This window comes from Pelobates fuscus, chromosome 4 (assembly GCF_036172605.1).
Source record: "Pelobates fuscus isolate aPelFus1 chromosome 4, aPelFus1.pri, whole genome shotgun sequence".
Taxonomy (NCBI): Eukaryota; Metazoa; Chordata; class Amphibia; order Anura; family Pelobatidae; genus Pelobates; species Pelobates fuscus.
This window is the reverse complement of record NC_086320.1, coordinates 322765586-322781237: the sequence shown is the minus strand read 5'-3', so window position 1 is coordinate 322781237 and position 15652 is coordinate 322765586. Positions and strand designations below refer to the sequence as shown.

Below are 15652 nucleotides of genomic sequence, written 5' to 3'. Positions count from 1 at the left end.
TGCTCACATTGCAGGGTTATTAGACTCTAGTGGCTGTCTGACAGCAAATAGAGGCACTTTCACCGTGAGAACGTGGTTCTTACACCTAAACTCCAATAGTTGTGCAGCACATGCAAGTTTTTAAGTTATTTATTTATTGTCCCCATGGCTCCTTAATGACATTTTAGAAGTGTAGACGTGATGTCGCAAGATACAAATGGTGTTATCCTAATGTCTTCTGAAACATGGTCAATGCAAGGCTTCTGACAGTTGCTGTCCTTGCTCATGTACTTTTCAGCATAGCAATTGTTACACAAAGAAGTTTAAGTTTGTAAAGTGACAACACATTCTGCAGCACTGTACAGTGGTGGGTGGATTAACAAATAGTTGCATCAAGACAAGTTGAGCGCTGCAGAATATGTGGGAGCTTTATAAATCCCAGGAATGGATGAACCTACAGGAACAGCAAAGAAAAAAAATATTTTAAATACTCTTTTGGCAAAACCATCTGCTTTTAGTTTGATGTAATCTGCCTTTTTTTTTTTTTTTTTTTAAGATTTAACCCCTTAAGGACACATGACACGTGAGACATGTCATGATTCCCTTTTATTCCAGAAGTTTGGTCCTTAAGGGGTTAAAGACTGAGTGGCAACAGAAAACAAGAAGACATTTAAAATAAAATCCAAATTATAGCGAATTCATATCCAAAAGCAAAATTTAGACTTAAATAGCTGATCTGGAAAAATATTGGCTATAGTCGCAGCGTGGCACCTTGTTTCCAAATTTAACTTGCTACAAACCGGAGTTTAAAGATTAGATCCCAAGATTTCTTGTTGCGGAGGCCAATAGTGTGTGTAAAGAGGTTTGTAGGTAAGCATGTTTTTAAACTGAATAAATCCCTTTGTAAAATGACACTTGGATTATGTGATTATTTAGCTTTATTTAAAATGTTATCTAATAAATATTAGATAATTTGATTGCTGAGCAGAGAACGTCTTCAGCCATGGTATTTTCTCTGTTCTTGAACGCCACCTAGGGAAGATTCTCTGTATTGGTAAATTGTTTAAATTTCACTTACATTTTCGATCTACTGCGATAACCTGGATAGGATTTGTTTGAAGTATGTTGAAAATCTTTTGTCTTTATAAAACACGAGCACACTTCTCAGCCACTGAATACGTAAGTGACAAATACAAGCAAATTATTTGTCAGTGGTAACTGAAGGTAACAGAACTTGATTAAACCATTCTTGTAGGTGTTTGCATTCCACTGTGAATAGCATAATAAAATGGACAATATTCCAAATATTGCAGAGTATGTTGGTAAACCGATGCACCTACCCTTTTCAAACCCATGCCTTGAATATCTTCAAGTTCTGTTTCTCAGCAATACGATTTTGTAGAGGAATGTCAGTCGAAGCAGTTTCTGGTAATTGTAACTGTGTATACAGGACTGTCTATATTTGAAGCATGTGCTATTATTTCCATATTTTGTAGTAAAACAAGATGGAAGTGTGTGGTCGGGTGCCCCTCTCTCTTCCCCCCAGATAGAGCTGTAAATGGTGATTTGTTTTTTGCCTTTCTGATCCAGTCACTGAGTTTTGATAAAGTTTATTTTCTAGGTAATCAAGGTTTTGAATTACTATGCGTATGTGGCAAAGTGATGAGTAGTAACAGATTTTGTAAAATTGTACATTGATGTCCATGGATTAGGGTTTAGACTAAGGCTGCCAAATAGTTTTAGGAACCTATTTAGAAACATGCCTAAAATGCAACCCTGTATTATATGTACCACTAATTGTGACATGGATAGGAGAGCATGCGTGTTGGCTCTTTCTAAATAACAATAATAAAATGGATCATTCAGCTTCATTAAATATTCACATTGAGCCCATGTTTGTTCTTATACACCCGTATCATTCTGATTTTTTTTTTTTTTTTTTTTTAAAGCACTCCCTCCTGCTTCTAAATATTTCACTGTGGAAAATACAAAAGTACTAAAGACCGCGTCACAAAATGAAAACTAGGGTCTCACAATGCTTTATTCTATGTACTATTTTAGTTATTTTTTTTTTTAAAGAGGTAGGTTCAGTATAGTTTCTTACATCTCTATTTCTTTCTGTAGTGTTAATTGTAAGTTACATTACCTACCCATTTCCCTTTTTTTTGGTTGCTGACTTATTTCTAGTAAGGCTTCACTGACCTTCTAAATGAAACCTTGGCTTACCTGTGTGTGTGTGTCTGTTCTTGTTAAATCACCGGTTTGTGTGTTCTGTGCTTTATTCTGCTACTTCTGTCTTTTGAACTCTGTGACCAGGGAGCTGTGCACGTGATCTCTGAGCTCTGTGTATAGAGATCACCGCACAAGATGTGTAACCAGTTGTGGTATTTCCAACATAATCCTCTCCAATCATTGCACTTTCATGCAGTGTGTAATGGGCGGTTTCTTTACATACATATGTACATGGGATTCTTTCTATCCAAGCCTTTTACGTGGAGGCAAAAGGAGCACAATTATGGTTTTCTGTGCCCTACCTAAAAAAAAAATACAGAATGCTTTGTAATGGTATCATTTCTTTTTTTTCTTTCATCCCTTTACCTCCCCACTCATAAAGCAGAAGTGTCAGATTGCACCAGTTCTTTCTTCAGCAAGAACTTCCGTAAGGTTGGGTGTAAAATGCACTTACCTGTACATCTCTGTGCTGTCCAGGGCAGTGTTTTAGCCTTATGATACTCCTGCCTCGCATGCGCCTTTGAATATGCTTTTGCTGTGTCAGGGAAGCCTAGAATGCAGTGCAAAGTAAAATTCAAAACTTTTCAAATGAGAACTGACACAGCCTGCGTGGAAACAAAATGGTTTCACTTTAATCAGATGTAACTTACTTTAAAAGTTTTTCTCCTGCTCTGTAAATTTGGCTTTTTATCAAACAGAGGATGTTCTTGCAGGTTCTAGCAATATATTAACAGAGCAGGAGATTTAAAAATCTAAATTATACTTCCTTTATTGCAAATTGTTTAAACATTAGCTGAATCTTAGAGTGAACTATACATCAAAACTGATTAAGCTAATATTGTTTTGGTAAATATAGTGTCCTTTTAATAGCTCCATGTTATGTGCTGTGCAAATGTTACAGCGTTGTTGCAAGGTGGTCGTGTGTGTTAGCCATTGTAATTGAGCACTACTACTGTAGTTAATAAATATGGTTCAATTACCAACTGCTTTAATGTGTTGAAAGTAAAACAGAGGACACTCAGTGCTTTATATTTAATCTTTGTTTTAATATATTGTCATTTAGTTTGGTGTTTGTGTCCTGTTGGATCAGCAAATCATTTCTGACTAATTATGACAAGTAACTATCCCCTCCCACTCCTCCAAACATGTGACTCCAAGTTTTAAAAAAAAAAATGTATTTTTAATTCTTCAATGATTGTCTATTTTTCTATGTTTTTGCAACCCACCTTTTCTCCAATAAGCGAATTTTACATTTAGCAAATGTGTAGTTAGTTGTATATTCCTAAAGCCGTTTCATAATGCAATGCCCTGAACTTTAAAGTGGGAATCCTAAACATAAATTAAACCTTTTCTGTTCAAACCTAAAATCAGTACTATATATTCATACTATAAGTAACAATTTGCCTATTCCTTTTGGCCTTTATAAGTGTATAGATTTGCTATATTTTTTTGTTTTTGTGAAGTATTCCATAATCTGAAGCAATTCGTGTTCTGTGCCAAACCTCTGTAAATGTCACTTTCTACTATACATGTGTTAATCGAGTATTGAATCTATTTCCTAACTGCACAAAAGTAATGTTTAAAGCAATCGTATAAAAGTACTGCCTGCCCATTTATTTACTCAGGTTTAATGTGGTCCTGTTCAATATAAATCCCTGATGAATGTGCTTTATGCAAAATTTCTACATTGTCTGTCACTCTGTCTGTAGAATGTGCACCATGGTAGGTTAAGTCCACAGCAGCTGCGACCTTATGTGTTTTTAACTGGAAGAAATGCAAATACTTCCTCCCTGGCAATTGAATGGTTACATTGGGTCGCCTGTTAGTAACTGCAGCAACATATGCTGACTTTCTACAGCTATTGAATGAAACCTGTCAATCAAACAAGACAAGTGGCTGGCAGGGGTTTGTGAGAGTTGAAATACAAAAATTAAAATCTAAAATCTGCCTTATTTCTTCTGCATTAATAATAAAGTTTCGAAGTTTAAACCCACCTCCTCCTCCCCTCGATACTATGTTTATATAGTTCGGACCTCCATAAGAATTTCAATAGGATTATTATATTTTTGCTGATGCAAATTAGCAATTACTATTCATATTAATTTTCATTAAAGGAACACTATATAGTCACCTAAACAACTTTAGCTTAATGAAGCAGTTTTAGTGTTGATTGAGTATAGATCATGCTCTCAGGTTTTACTGCTCAATTCACTGCCATTTAGGAGTTAAATAACTTCTGTTTCTTTTTATGCAGCCCTTGCCACACCTCCCCTGGCTATGATTGACACAGCCTGCATGGGAAAAATAAAAAACGTATTTCACTTTCAATCAGATGTAATTAACTTTAAACAATTGTATCTCTTGCTCTGTAAATTGAACTTTAAAGGACCACTATAGGCACCCAGACCACTTCAGCTTAATGAAGTGGTCTGGGTGCCAGGTCCAGCTAAGTTTAACCCTTTTTGCTGTAAACATAGTTTCAGTGAAACTGCTATGTTTTCACTAGGGTTAATCCAGCCTCTAGCGGCTGTCTCATTTACAGCCGCTAGAGGCGCTTCTCACTGTGATTTTCAGTGAGAAGATGCTAGCATCCATAGGAAAGCATTGAGAATGCTTTCCTATGGACTGGCTGAATGCGCGCGCGGCTCTTGCATGCGTATTCAGCCGATGATGGCGAAAAGGAGGAGGAGAGTCCCCCGCACCGAGGGAGCCCGGCGGGGGAAAAAGGGTAAGGGATTATTAACCCCTTCCACACCCTAGAGCCCGGCGGGAGGGGGACCCAGAGGGTGAGGGAGACCTAGAGACCCTGTAGTGCCAGGGAAACGAGTGTTTTCCTGGCACTATAGTGGTCCTTTAATCACATGCAGGAGGCTCTTGCAGGGTCTAGGAAGCTATTAACATAGCAGGGGATAAGAATCTAAATTAAACAGAACTTGCAATAACGAAAGGATAAACTTTACAGGAAGTGTTTAGGAAAGCTATGCAAGTCACATGCATGGAGGTGTGATTAGGGTTCATAAACAACGGGATTTAACTCCTAAATGGCAGAGAATTGAGCAGTGAGGCTGCAGGGGCATGTTCTATACACCAAAACTGCTTCATTAAGGTAAATTTCTTTTGATGACTAGTGTCCCTTTAACGTAAACCCTTTGTAATTGTATTGATTAAAAACAAAAATTCCTCGTAATACAACCATTGAAGCTGGCAACATAATTAATTGGTTAACCTTATGACTGGTAGTCATATTCAGTCCTTTGTTTCAACTTTGTGTTCCAGACTCTTGCAAGTGTGAACCACTTTCATTCTGTGTGCATAGTTGCATCCCCCCACCCCCCTTCAGAGCCTTTTTTCTGCGTGCATAGTTGCATACCCCCACCCCCCTTCAGAGCCTTTTTTCTGCGTGCATAGTTGCATACCCCCACCCCCCTTTCAGAGCCTTCTTTCTGCTTGTATTTTTTTTTCCTTCACGAGGCTTGGTGTGTTCTAGTTTTTATGAATGAAACTCCAGTTCAGAAAGACATCTGTGGTACGACAAGCGAGGGAGTAGAGCACGCACAAATGCTGCAACTTAACACAAGTGACTTTCTCCAGCTCAGATTTAGCAAGACAGAAAACAAACAAATGCTTATTTTCAGCGCCTCCTTCTGAATTGCAGCCCTACCAGCTCGGCTTGGTTTCTCTCTGATTAGAAGGGAACTGGATAAGAAGATTGCTGTGGAACAGCTGAAGATGCTTTTATTTTATATTTTTGGTGGGTGGGGGGTTGTGTGACCACAGAAATGGTACAGCTCATCCTTTTTCCTCCCCCACACACTTCCTAAACAGCTAGTGTCATGTAGCCAGTACAGTTGCTTTCCATGTGCAGTCACATTAGCATTCAGACTTGTTTAGCAAATGTTTTCAAAGTGCATTCAGAAAGAGTGGTGAGCTAGAACTGGTACCAAATGCCACCCGTTTCTCTCCTGTCCAAATTGAGGTGCGGGATGTAAATACATTTCTGTCTATGAACATCTTGCATAACCACTTACTCTGAGTGAACTCCAGAGATCGGAGCCGTATCGCACAACTTTCTTTTAAAAGGGTTAGACTGACTCGTATCATTGTCCTAAATTACCTAGTATTATTGCTGCTTTATACACACACAGCAGTTGGAAACTGCATTTCATTTTTAAGAGATTGTAGAGGTTTCATAAGAAAAGCAGTCTTTCTACATTTAGTGTATGGTCACACAATTCTAGTCCTAGGGACCTCTGGCCTTTTACATAGTGATCCATTTACACACGTTGTTGGTTTGTGTTTTGACTTATTGCGATCTGTGTTCCAGGATTTCATTGTCCTTTTTTTTTTTTTTGAACTTTATTTGAAAGAAAGTTGCTTAGTTCATATCTGTGTATATATATTAAACACTAATTTTGTATTTGCGGTTATTCATACTAAATATTGTAAATTGTCACTTTGTATTGTGCCAATTTCCTGTTAAACTTAGCAGTAAAACATTTGAAGTCCATTGTTTTCAAACTTTCAGCTGGCAATAAATAATTGCCTACCACTAGTAGTATTTTTTTTTTGGCCAGGAAGCTAGCGTAAAAATGTAACTTGCGCTTACTGACAACAGAGCAGATGCAGCATTACAGGAAGTGCTCGTCTTGTGTGGTGTCTGACACATTTTTATTATGTTTTTCTTACTGGTGATGCTTGTGTGTGTAGATGTATATATTATCACAGTGTCCACTTTGCATTTGTATAGCACCAACATATTCAGCATAGCTTTACCATATTATAATGAGGGAAATTTTCAAGAATAAATGAGACCATTACAAAGTGTTGCAGGAACAATGGGTTGAGGACCCTGCTCAAATCAAACAAGCTTCCTATATGATTATTATTGCCATTTATATAGCGCCAACAGATATCCGTAGCGCTTTACAATATTATGAGGGGATTTAACTATAAATAGGACAATTACAAAAAACTTACGGGAACAATAGGTTGAAGAGGGCCCTGCTCGATCGAGCTTACATTCCTTGGTATGTTCTTACTAGCAGCTGAACCGCTTTAGAGAGGAAATACATTTTTTACTCCATGCATAGCTTTTCCAACTAAGTTGACCTTAGTTTATTTATTTTTTTTGTCAAACCTCCTTGTTATCCTGGTCTTTGTGCCTGCTTTGCATAGTCAGCCTTGGTGGTCTCTTTTTATCTTGGGTTCATTTTGTAATTGGCTGGCTTGGAAGTAGATATGGCTTTAATAGCAATTCAGTTGTATATAGTTATTAAAGATGGCTCTTCAATGGGGAAAAATAAATAATTTGCTTACATATTTCTCCTTGGCTTTATTAACACTGGAATTCTGTTTTTGCAGCTGCCTCTATCCTTTTTGTATTGCATTTTGCTTTGTGTTTGGTCATGTAACCTGTGCAAGGTTCCTTCTGACTCTGCTTTTTCTTTGATCTGCATATAGAATAACCTTGTTCAAGGGTTGAACTGTGCACTCTGCCACGTTTCTCTCTAAATGTGTCTGCACACCGCCCTGGTTGTTAGATAATTTGTTTTACGTATTTTTGTTCAATTATTTACAATATACCTAATTAAGTTTATTCAATCAAATCCAAATGGCAAACTGTGACCATAGTTGGGCTGGAATCTGCTTTTTTTGCTCCAAAATGTGCAATTTAGATATTCACTAGAATTTGGCATTTAGTGAATAAATCCCATTTATATGCCTTCTTGTCATACATAGTTTTTTACCTCCTGTGCATGCTTTTCATTTTATGGATAAGACACAAGTGACCAGATCCATGTTCAGAGACCATTTAAATGTTAGTCATTTTACACAAAGTGACACATTCTTAATGTTACAAACCTGCCCATCTGGAATGCCAATGATATTCAGCAAAAGAATTGGCATAATTTTTAAAATTTTATACATGCGTTTTTTTGTTTTTTTACATTAATTCTTGTAATGCTTTTGAAAGAAAATCTATCAAATTGTCGTCTACATTATATAGAATAGGTTTATTCAGCATGAACTATTGATTAGTTATGTAGCAGGAGGCTGTATGTTCATGTGATAGTTATATTTTTAGTAAATGAAATTCCATTAATCCAAGTTAATGGAACTTTTTTTATTTAGAGAGAACATGCACTTTTTCACAGGAAAAAAAAAAACTTAGAAAATAAAGTTCAGAAAAAGACCTTAACCCCATTGTTTTGCACACTATTTACACTTTTTTAATTTGCATATCTGCAAACAGGAGTGATCAACCTATTAAACTGGCGATAGTTCACCTTGCAATAAATTCATCATGATATATGTATTTCTAATGGTGTATAACAAAAGCAGTTCTTGTCTAACTGTTAAATCTTCATATTTAGAATGTTTCTGATTAGGTTAACAACCAGGTTGTAAAATGGTTTAAAATCAGAGCTAGTGTTTTAAGTCTAATTTCAATGTAAATGGTGTCCTGTATAGCATGGCTCAACATTACCAGTAGAGTTTGGAGAGTATAAATTCCATGCACCCTCCAGGCTTGAGTGGTTTGTAACTTAAGTCTTTCTGGTAGCCTTGGACTTAAAATATGAATGCATGCTAAACTTTATTAGGATCCAATTTATGGGATAGTTACTATACAGCAGTGCTTAAAATTTAAAGTGCTGTATTTATTCAGGGTTTTTTAAAACATAAACCACATGCTTGAGTTGAGCCCCCATTTTATATATATATATATATATATATATATATATATATATATATATATATATATATATATATATATATATATATATATATATATATATATATATATATATATATATAATGTCCTACCTAGCACACTCACAAACTGTCCCCTAGATTGTGGATTCAGTGAACTTTCTGAACTAATCCTACTCGGTTAATGTTTAATAAATCTATAATCTTGATATTGATTTTTGTCAAGATCTCTTGGAGTATCTTATTATTTTTCATTTTCTGTTTTCGTGCTAACTCCTTGTGTCTAGACCACAATAAAAAATAAAATATATATATTTTTCTTTGCGAATCGTGTAATCTGTTCGATGACTTTTGTCTTGTTGTACCCATGTATAAATATTATAAGTTGGGACAGTGTTTATAAAACTGACAGACTTTGGCTGTGACTAAAGGACAGCCATTTTAGTTTTGCCATTTGTTTTGAATTTTTTATTTTTTTTTTTGCATTTAATGAACCAATAAAATTTAAACAATATGGTTCTGATAAATGAAGGATGGCTGAATACAAAATCTTGAAATTAAACTTTTTGATTTCAAAAATTTTAAGGATCACATTTATTTGAAACCATTGTTGCATTGCTAGCATATAAACCCAGAATAGAACAGAAGTTTTGTGTACAGATTGCTTTTCAGAGAAATGTAAAAATGAAAATTATGTAACAATTAGGCAGTTTTTATTTTGCTTATTCATTCAGCTTTTATGAAAAAAAATTACAAATAAAATAATTGTGAAATTACAAGATTTAGACCGTATACAGTGTTTTAATCTTGCAATATTTTACTCAGGGACCACATGGTGGGATAAATATATCTGGTTATTAAGTTAATGTGGCAACTCTATTTACTCCTTCTAGTAGCTTTATACCGGACAACCGCTAGATGCTTTTTAACAAAATGTAGACATTGTAGTTTTAAAAAAAATGGCAATATGCTACTTTTAGAGAAAAGGGACAGCAACTGTGCACAACACATTGCACGAAGATGTGGTTTTGGTGCTTAATTTCTTTTTAAAGGGTCGTTTAAGGTTGGAGTTGACCCATCTTTTAAAATCATTAAATGGTTAATGTATGAAAAATACTTATTTTACATTCTTCATTTTTCTTGTAAACCCCCAAAGTCTTCAGCTTCTACAGTTGGCTGTGCTCAGACCAGGAAGCAACCAGGCAAAAAAAAAACTCTGCTCTATTAAATGTGTATTTGGTTTTTTTTTTATGCAATACTGGTCTTATCCCACAAATCACTTCTAGCATTTCTTCATTCTTCATCCCAGGACATACTTGAAAACGAGAGAAATCTCAATGTATCTTTCCTGGTAAAATATTTTATAAATAAATTGTTGCAAAAGATTTAATTGAACCTCAGCTTTGGCTGCCACGCTGCACACTATGAATCCTCCATGTTCCCTTTTGCGTATTATCTTGCCTTTCTCAGACTTCCAATACTTCCTGCCCCTTATTTAAATCATGCACACAAACATCATTTATTGATCTTTCCATACACTTTTCTATGCACCCCCCATATCCCTTCAATCATTCCCATCCCCCTTCCACTTGGCACTGTGCTGTTCTTTTTTTTTTTTTTTTTTTCCTGCTGCAATCTTGCATCCCTTAAAGCTAGCAAAATCCCTCCCTTAACATCGCCTTTTTTCCCATCTCAATTGTTTCTCCCCACACTCATTTCATACTAACCACTTTTTCCCACCATACTGCAACACTATCCAAGTCCAGTTCCTTTAATTTTTAATTGTCCATATTGGCAAGGCTAAATTTCATTTTACCCTTGCACCTAACTTTTCACTTGAATCTATAGATCTTTTAGTCTTTAAAAAAAATAAAAAAAATCCACACTGCCTAACCCCCTGTGACCAAATACCACACACTTTTTCTTTCTTTCTTTTTTACAATACCCCCCCTTTCTTCTTCCTGTTCCTCCGTATGTATGTAGGTCTCCTCCAGGCTTGACTATTCCCTCTCCCCTCACTCATGCAAAAGGGCAATCATTAAGCATTTTCTTAAAATCAGCTGTTGATGTGGCCCTCTCATCTTCTGGTCCACCATTCCTTCAATTAATATAGTTTAGGTTTCTGATTATTTTTTTTATTTTTTAGGAATGTACTGTGAGAAATTAAAAAATTAAGATGTCTTATTATTGGGGTACATACACTTTTTTATTTAATTTTTTTTAATTTTCTGCTTTCCCTACAATAATGTAGGAAGTGGTTTTATAGTGCCCTTGAGAATTCCAGTGAGGAAACCTGCATTCCCATTACTTAAAAAAAAAAAAAAAAAAAAAAAAAAAAATCTATAAAAATGTACTTATCCCTTCTATTTCGGAAAATGTATGTGATGTGTGGAAAAATAAAATGTAGCGGTCATTTTAACAAAAATTTTACAATTCTTTCAATGCCAGTATAGGTTGTTTCTACAGCTCAATCGTCTCCTGGAAATCAATGAAATCTTGTCCCATTGTAGCCACAACATTTGTTTTCACAAACTGGTCTTTATTTAATTTATTTATTACTGGTATTTATAAAGCGCCAGCAAATTCTGCAGCGCTGTACAATTAGTGGAGAACAAACAATATACACAAATACAAAAGGTAGAGAGAAGCCTGCCAGTAAGCTGATATCTAGCCATTGAAGCTCTTTAATACAAAGTGCTTAGCTAGATGGCCCATGAGCTTACAATCTAAAGGACACTGTGGGGATTTGAGACCAGAGGTAGCATGGGCTTAAACATGGGAGATACCTATATCGCCACATATAGTCCTAGGTAATTATTGCCATGCTAGGGCAGAGTTGATATAAGAACATCCCTACTGCTCTGTTCAAAGGTAGCAAATGCCTATTGTTGCCAATGCATCGCACATCCCTACAGTAGCCAAACGTAAGTAGGATCAGGGTTTTTTTTCTTCTCCTCCTTACAGTTGTCCTAAACTGAGGTATTGTGTCCTAATGGTTTGTCCCTGTAGGTTGTGGATAATCTTGTTTTGATTTATTTGTGTGTGTGTGATTACATTCATGCTAAATCTTTAGTTCAGCTTTGGAAAGACAAAAACACGGTTAATGCGAGCTCATACACTCTGGTTGTTTGTTTTTATTTTTTGTTAAATTTTCTTTTCTTTTATTTTTTTTTTCTTCATTGTACTGCTCTGCATTAATCAATTTCCTGCTTCGTTGTTAAGCTACCAACTCTAAAATACTTCCTTTTCACTCATGACATGGTTGCTGCCCACAGGCTCAATACTGTTTACTGCAGTGTTAAGTTGTTTTTTTTATTTTTTTTATTTTCTATCCCCCTTTTAATCTGATGTGGGGCATCTTCCTATTTGACTTGTATTCCACAAACCTGTACTATCTTGCGCCACATGCAAATTTCAAAGCTGGTATTACTCCTAAGTTATAGCGTCTACACGTTACAAAACAAAGTTTTACACAAATGGCTTTGTTTTAAGCTGGGGGTGATTTAAGCCAAGCATTAGTGCTTTTGGTTCTGCTGCTCCTCAATTGGATTACTCTTGAAAGCTAAAATTCACCACATTTGTAGTTAATTGTAAGCAAGCAAATTAATACCAATTACATGCAATTTAACTTTGTGCTGTATAATTACAAATACACTTTTTATTAGTTCATTGTCTTCACTTCATTATGCATTCTGGCTGTAAAAGGTGTTGGTGTGTTTTCGGTGAATATGAGCAAGGGTCATGTTTCACTTTTCCAAAACTCCAAAATATCTACTTTTGGAAATGGTAGATTATAGTGATGTGCGTACAGCAGATAGTGTTTTAGTGCATTATTGCTGGGTGAGGCAAATTGTTTGGCTTTTTTTTTTTTCTTTTCTGTACTAGTTTACGGAACACTAAATGGAATTGTGCAGCGAGGCTCCTGTTTGGTATGTGAGATCCTATGGCAACATTTGCACTGGATTACTGTTAAGCACTGCACTTCTCCCTGATCCTGCCATACAATGCACAAAGAATGTGTTTGGACGAGCCTAGCCATAGATCTTAAAGCGTTTTATGTCGTGTTTCTAAATGGAGATGTTGTTGCCTTTTTGTACAAGCAGAACCAGAAAAATGTAACCTTTTTTGTTTTTTTAATACTATTGAAGGGAATTGTGTAGCAAATTGGGGCTTTACTCAGCAGTTGTATTTCTACAAATGTAGCAAAAGGGTTTATAGGACTACAAATAAACATGTGGGTGGTTTTACTATTGTAAGAGGAAAAACAAATCACAAAAATACTCTTTTGCGGGAGGCTCAGGTCACACATATCCAGATGGTCTTTGTTTTTAAGGAAGAGAGGGAATCCCATCTATTGCTCTAGGCGTAGTAGCTCTCTGTTTTCCTCTCCTCCCACACCCCCTCCAGCACTGCTATTCTGCAGGGCAGCTGGGCCATTGCAAATGGCAGCAATGCCCCTCCCAGCTCAGTATTCCTCAGGCAATAGGAATGAGGAATGTGAAATTTGAAGTAGGCATTCCATTGCCTTCCCGCCCCCCATCAATCAATGAAGGGGATTCTCACTTGCATGGAGACAGAACTGAGCTATTCAGAAACCTGACCCCTTTACATTTTCAGCAGCTCAGAATCTCCCTCTACAAATTGCATTAAAGGTCTGTGAGTGTATAAATAGGAAATGGATTTACTTCAGGGCTTTGATTGCCATTATTTACCAATTGTAACTGGTGTACTATATATATTTACAAGGATTTTAATGGGTCACGGTTGCCTACCCCTGATCTAGATAGTGGTGCAAATATAATGGCACTTGTAAAGTTTATTCTATTTTATAAACTGTTATAGTGAAGACCTTTTGGATCTTAGACTGCTGCTTGACTGTAAAACCTTTTTATTTTGCTCACACATGATACTGTTTTAACGTTTCTGTGGGATGTAACGTATCATTGTAAATGTTTGTCAATCTGCAATAAAACAAAATTCAAATATATGTTTTGTTAATTAAATTTCTTTCTTTTTTTTTTTTTTTTTAAAACAGGTCTTGGACAGTCTTTTAGCGCAGTATGGAACAGTTGAAAACTGTGAACAAGGTACGCAATCTGTTAAGATCATTGTTTATTTTAAAATCTATAAATTCAAATGTGTTAATACCCTTAATTTTTCCCCTCTCCGTAGTGAATACTGACACAGAGACTGCTGTAGTGAATGTAACCTATGCCAATAAGGAGCACGCAAGACAGTAAGTATATTATGGTGTGCAGAATGCTTGATGATACCAATGTGTAACCTGTTTGTGTATTGTAACACTTTAGAAACCAGAGTATGACCTTTGTCTTGTATACAACCGCCCCCATGTGTTCATTAATTATTGTGAGCTGCAGAGCCAGATAAATTGGCAGTGCGATGCAGGGTGACTATGGCTGTGTGTCATGTAGAACAGTGAATTTAAAATCTACCAGTATCAATTTTCTCGCTGTACACACTGCTGAATCTGCATGGATGCTGCAGCCATTCCACTCTGCTTCAACACATGGCTGAGAGTATTTGTAATTTGATTCCCCACCCATTTTACCACTACATAGCAAGGATGCAGTGCTTGTGTGTAAAGCTGGAACGCACTTGGCTTGGAAATTCCTGCCACCTAGTGGCAGTCATGAGTATTGACAGCACTCGCATGGAGATAATATGGAATGGTTTGGTGTCAGTGAGCTTAGAGTCTTCTTGTCCTGGTTTAAGTCCAAATTTTGCAAATGTATTTTTATTTTTGTTTAATCTCAAAATGTCTCTTGCATCTTTGAGGAACAGCTGGAGACAGAATTGTTGCTTGATGGAGAACTATTGATAATCCTTTCAGAAGATAAGTTTACACCTGAAGGCCCTTCTAGCTGCTCTGCATGACTTGCTGGGCATCATGTAGTCCATATGAGAGGTTACTTGTACAACAAATGGTGTAACTTATCTGTGCTGTGCAACTCCAAATTAAAGAGGAATTATCGCTGAGTTTTGCACAACAGTTACTAATGTTTTATTTTTTTTGGTGTGTGGAGCAGCAAAGTTGCTCTGCATTCCGTAGTGTTGTGGGGGGAAATGTCATGTACAAAATGTACATGCTTCAATGGCTTGTCCTTTAAATAAACATATAGGATGGGGAGAAGATGTATAGTAACAATAAGATGAAATTTATTTTGCAATATTTCAAGTAGGGTCTGTAATATATTTGATGCACAAAGGTGTGACAATGTATTATCTGCTAATTTGTATTTGTAGGGATCCTGATGTTTTCAAGAATGCATCTTTATTATAGGGAAACTATAGTGTTAGGAATAGAAACCTGTATTCTTAACAATATAGTGTGCCTCTGCAACCCCCGAGACAGTAGATCGGGGATCTTTTCATTCACTTACCTAATTCCACTGGGATCCGTCTCCCATGGCATCAATGATGGCTCGCGCATTAGAGCTTCCTCATAGGAAAACATTGAATCAGACGCTGGACATGCGTGAAGACATCCAGCGTCGTTTTACAGAGTAAAAATCGCTTAAACATCAGGAGGCGCCTCTGGTGGCTGCCTATGAGACAATAAAATTGATGGTTACTGGGACAGGGGCTCTGCACCCAGACCACTTCCATGAGATCAAATGGTCTGGGTGCCTATAGTATCCCTTTAAAACACAAACAGAAAATCATTGAGGGAAACTATTTTCATGCGTCAAGCTGAGGTGAAATGCATGCA

The 15652-nt window shown here is 36.4% G+C and overlaps 1 protein-coding gene across 1 annotated transcript in view; it reads left to right on the top strand.

The window, feature by feature from the left end:
• The window catches only part of IGF2BP3 (insulin like growth factor 2 mRNA binding protein 3), an 85710-nt gene that overhangs the window by 51350 nt on the left and 18708 nt on the right, over positions 1-15652 (top strand). Inside the window, exons 4-5 of the mRNA XM_063450713.1 lie at positions 13958-14009; positions 14095-14158. Coding sequence (XP_063306783.1) covers positions 13958-14009; positions 14095-14158 — 116 coding nt within the window. The remainder of the gene's footprint in view (positions 1-13957; positions 14010-14094; positions 14159-15652) is intronic.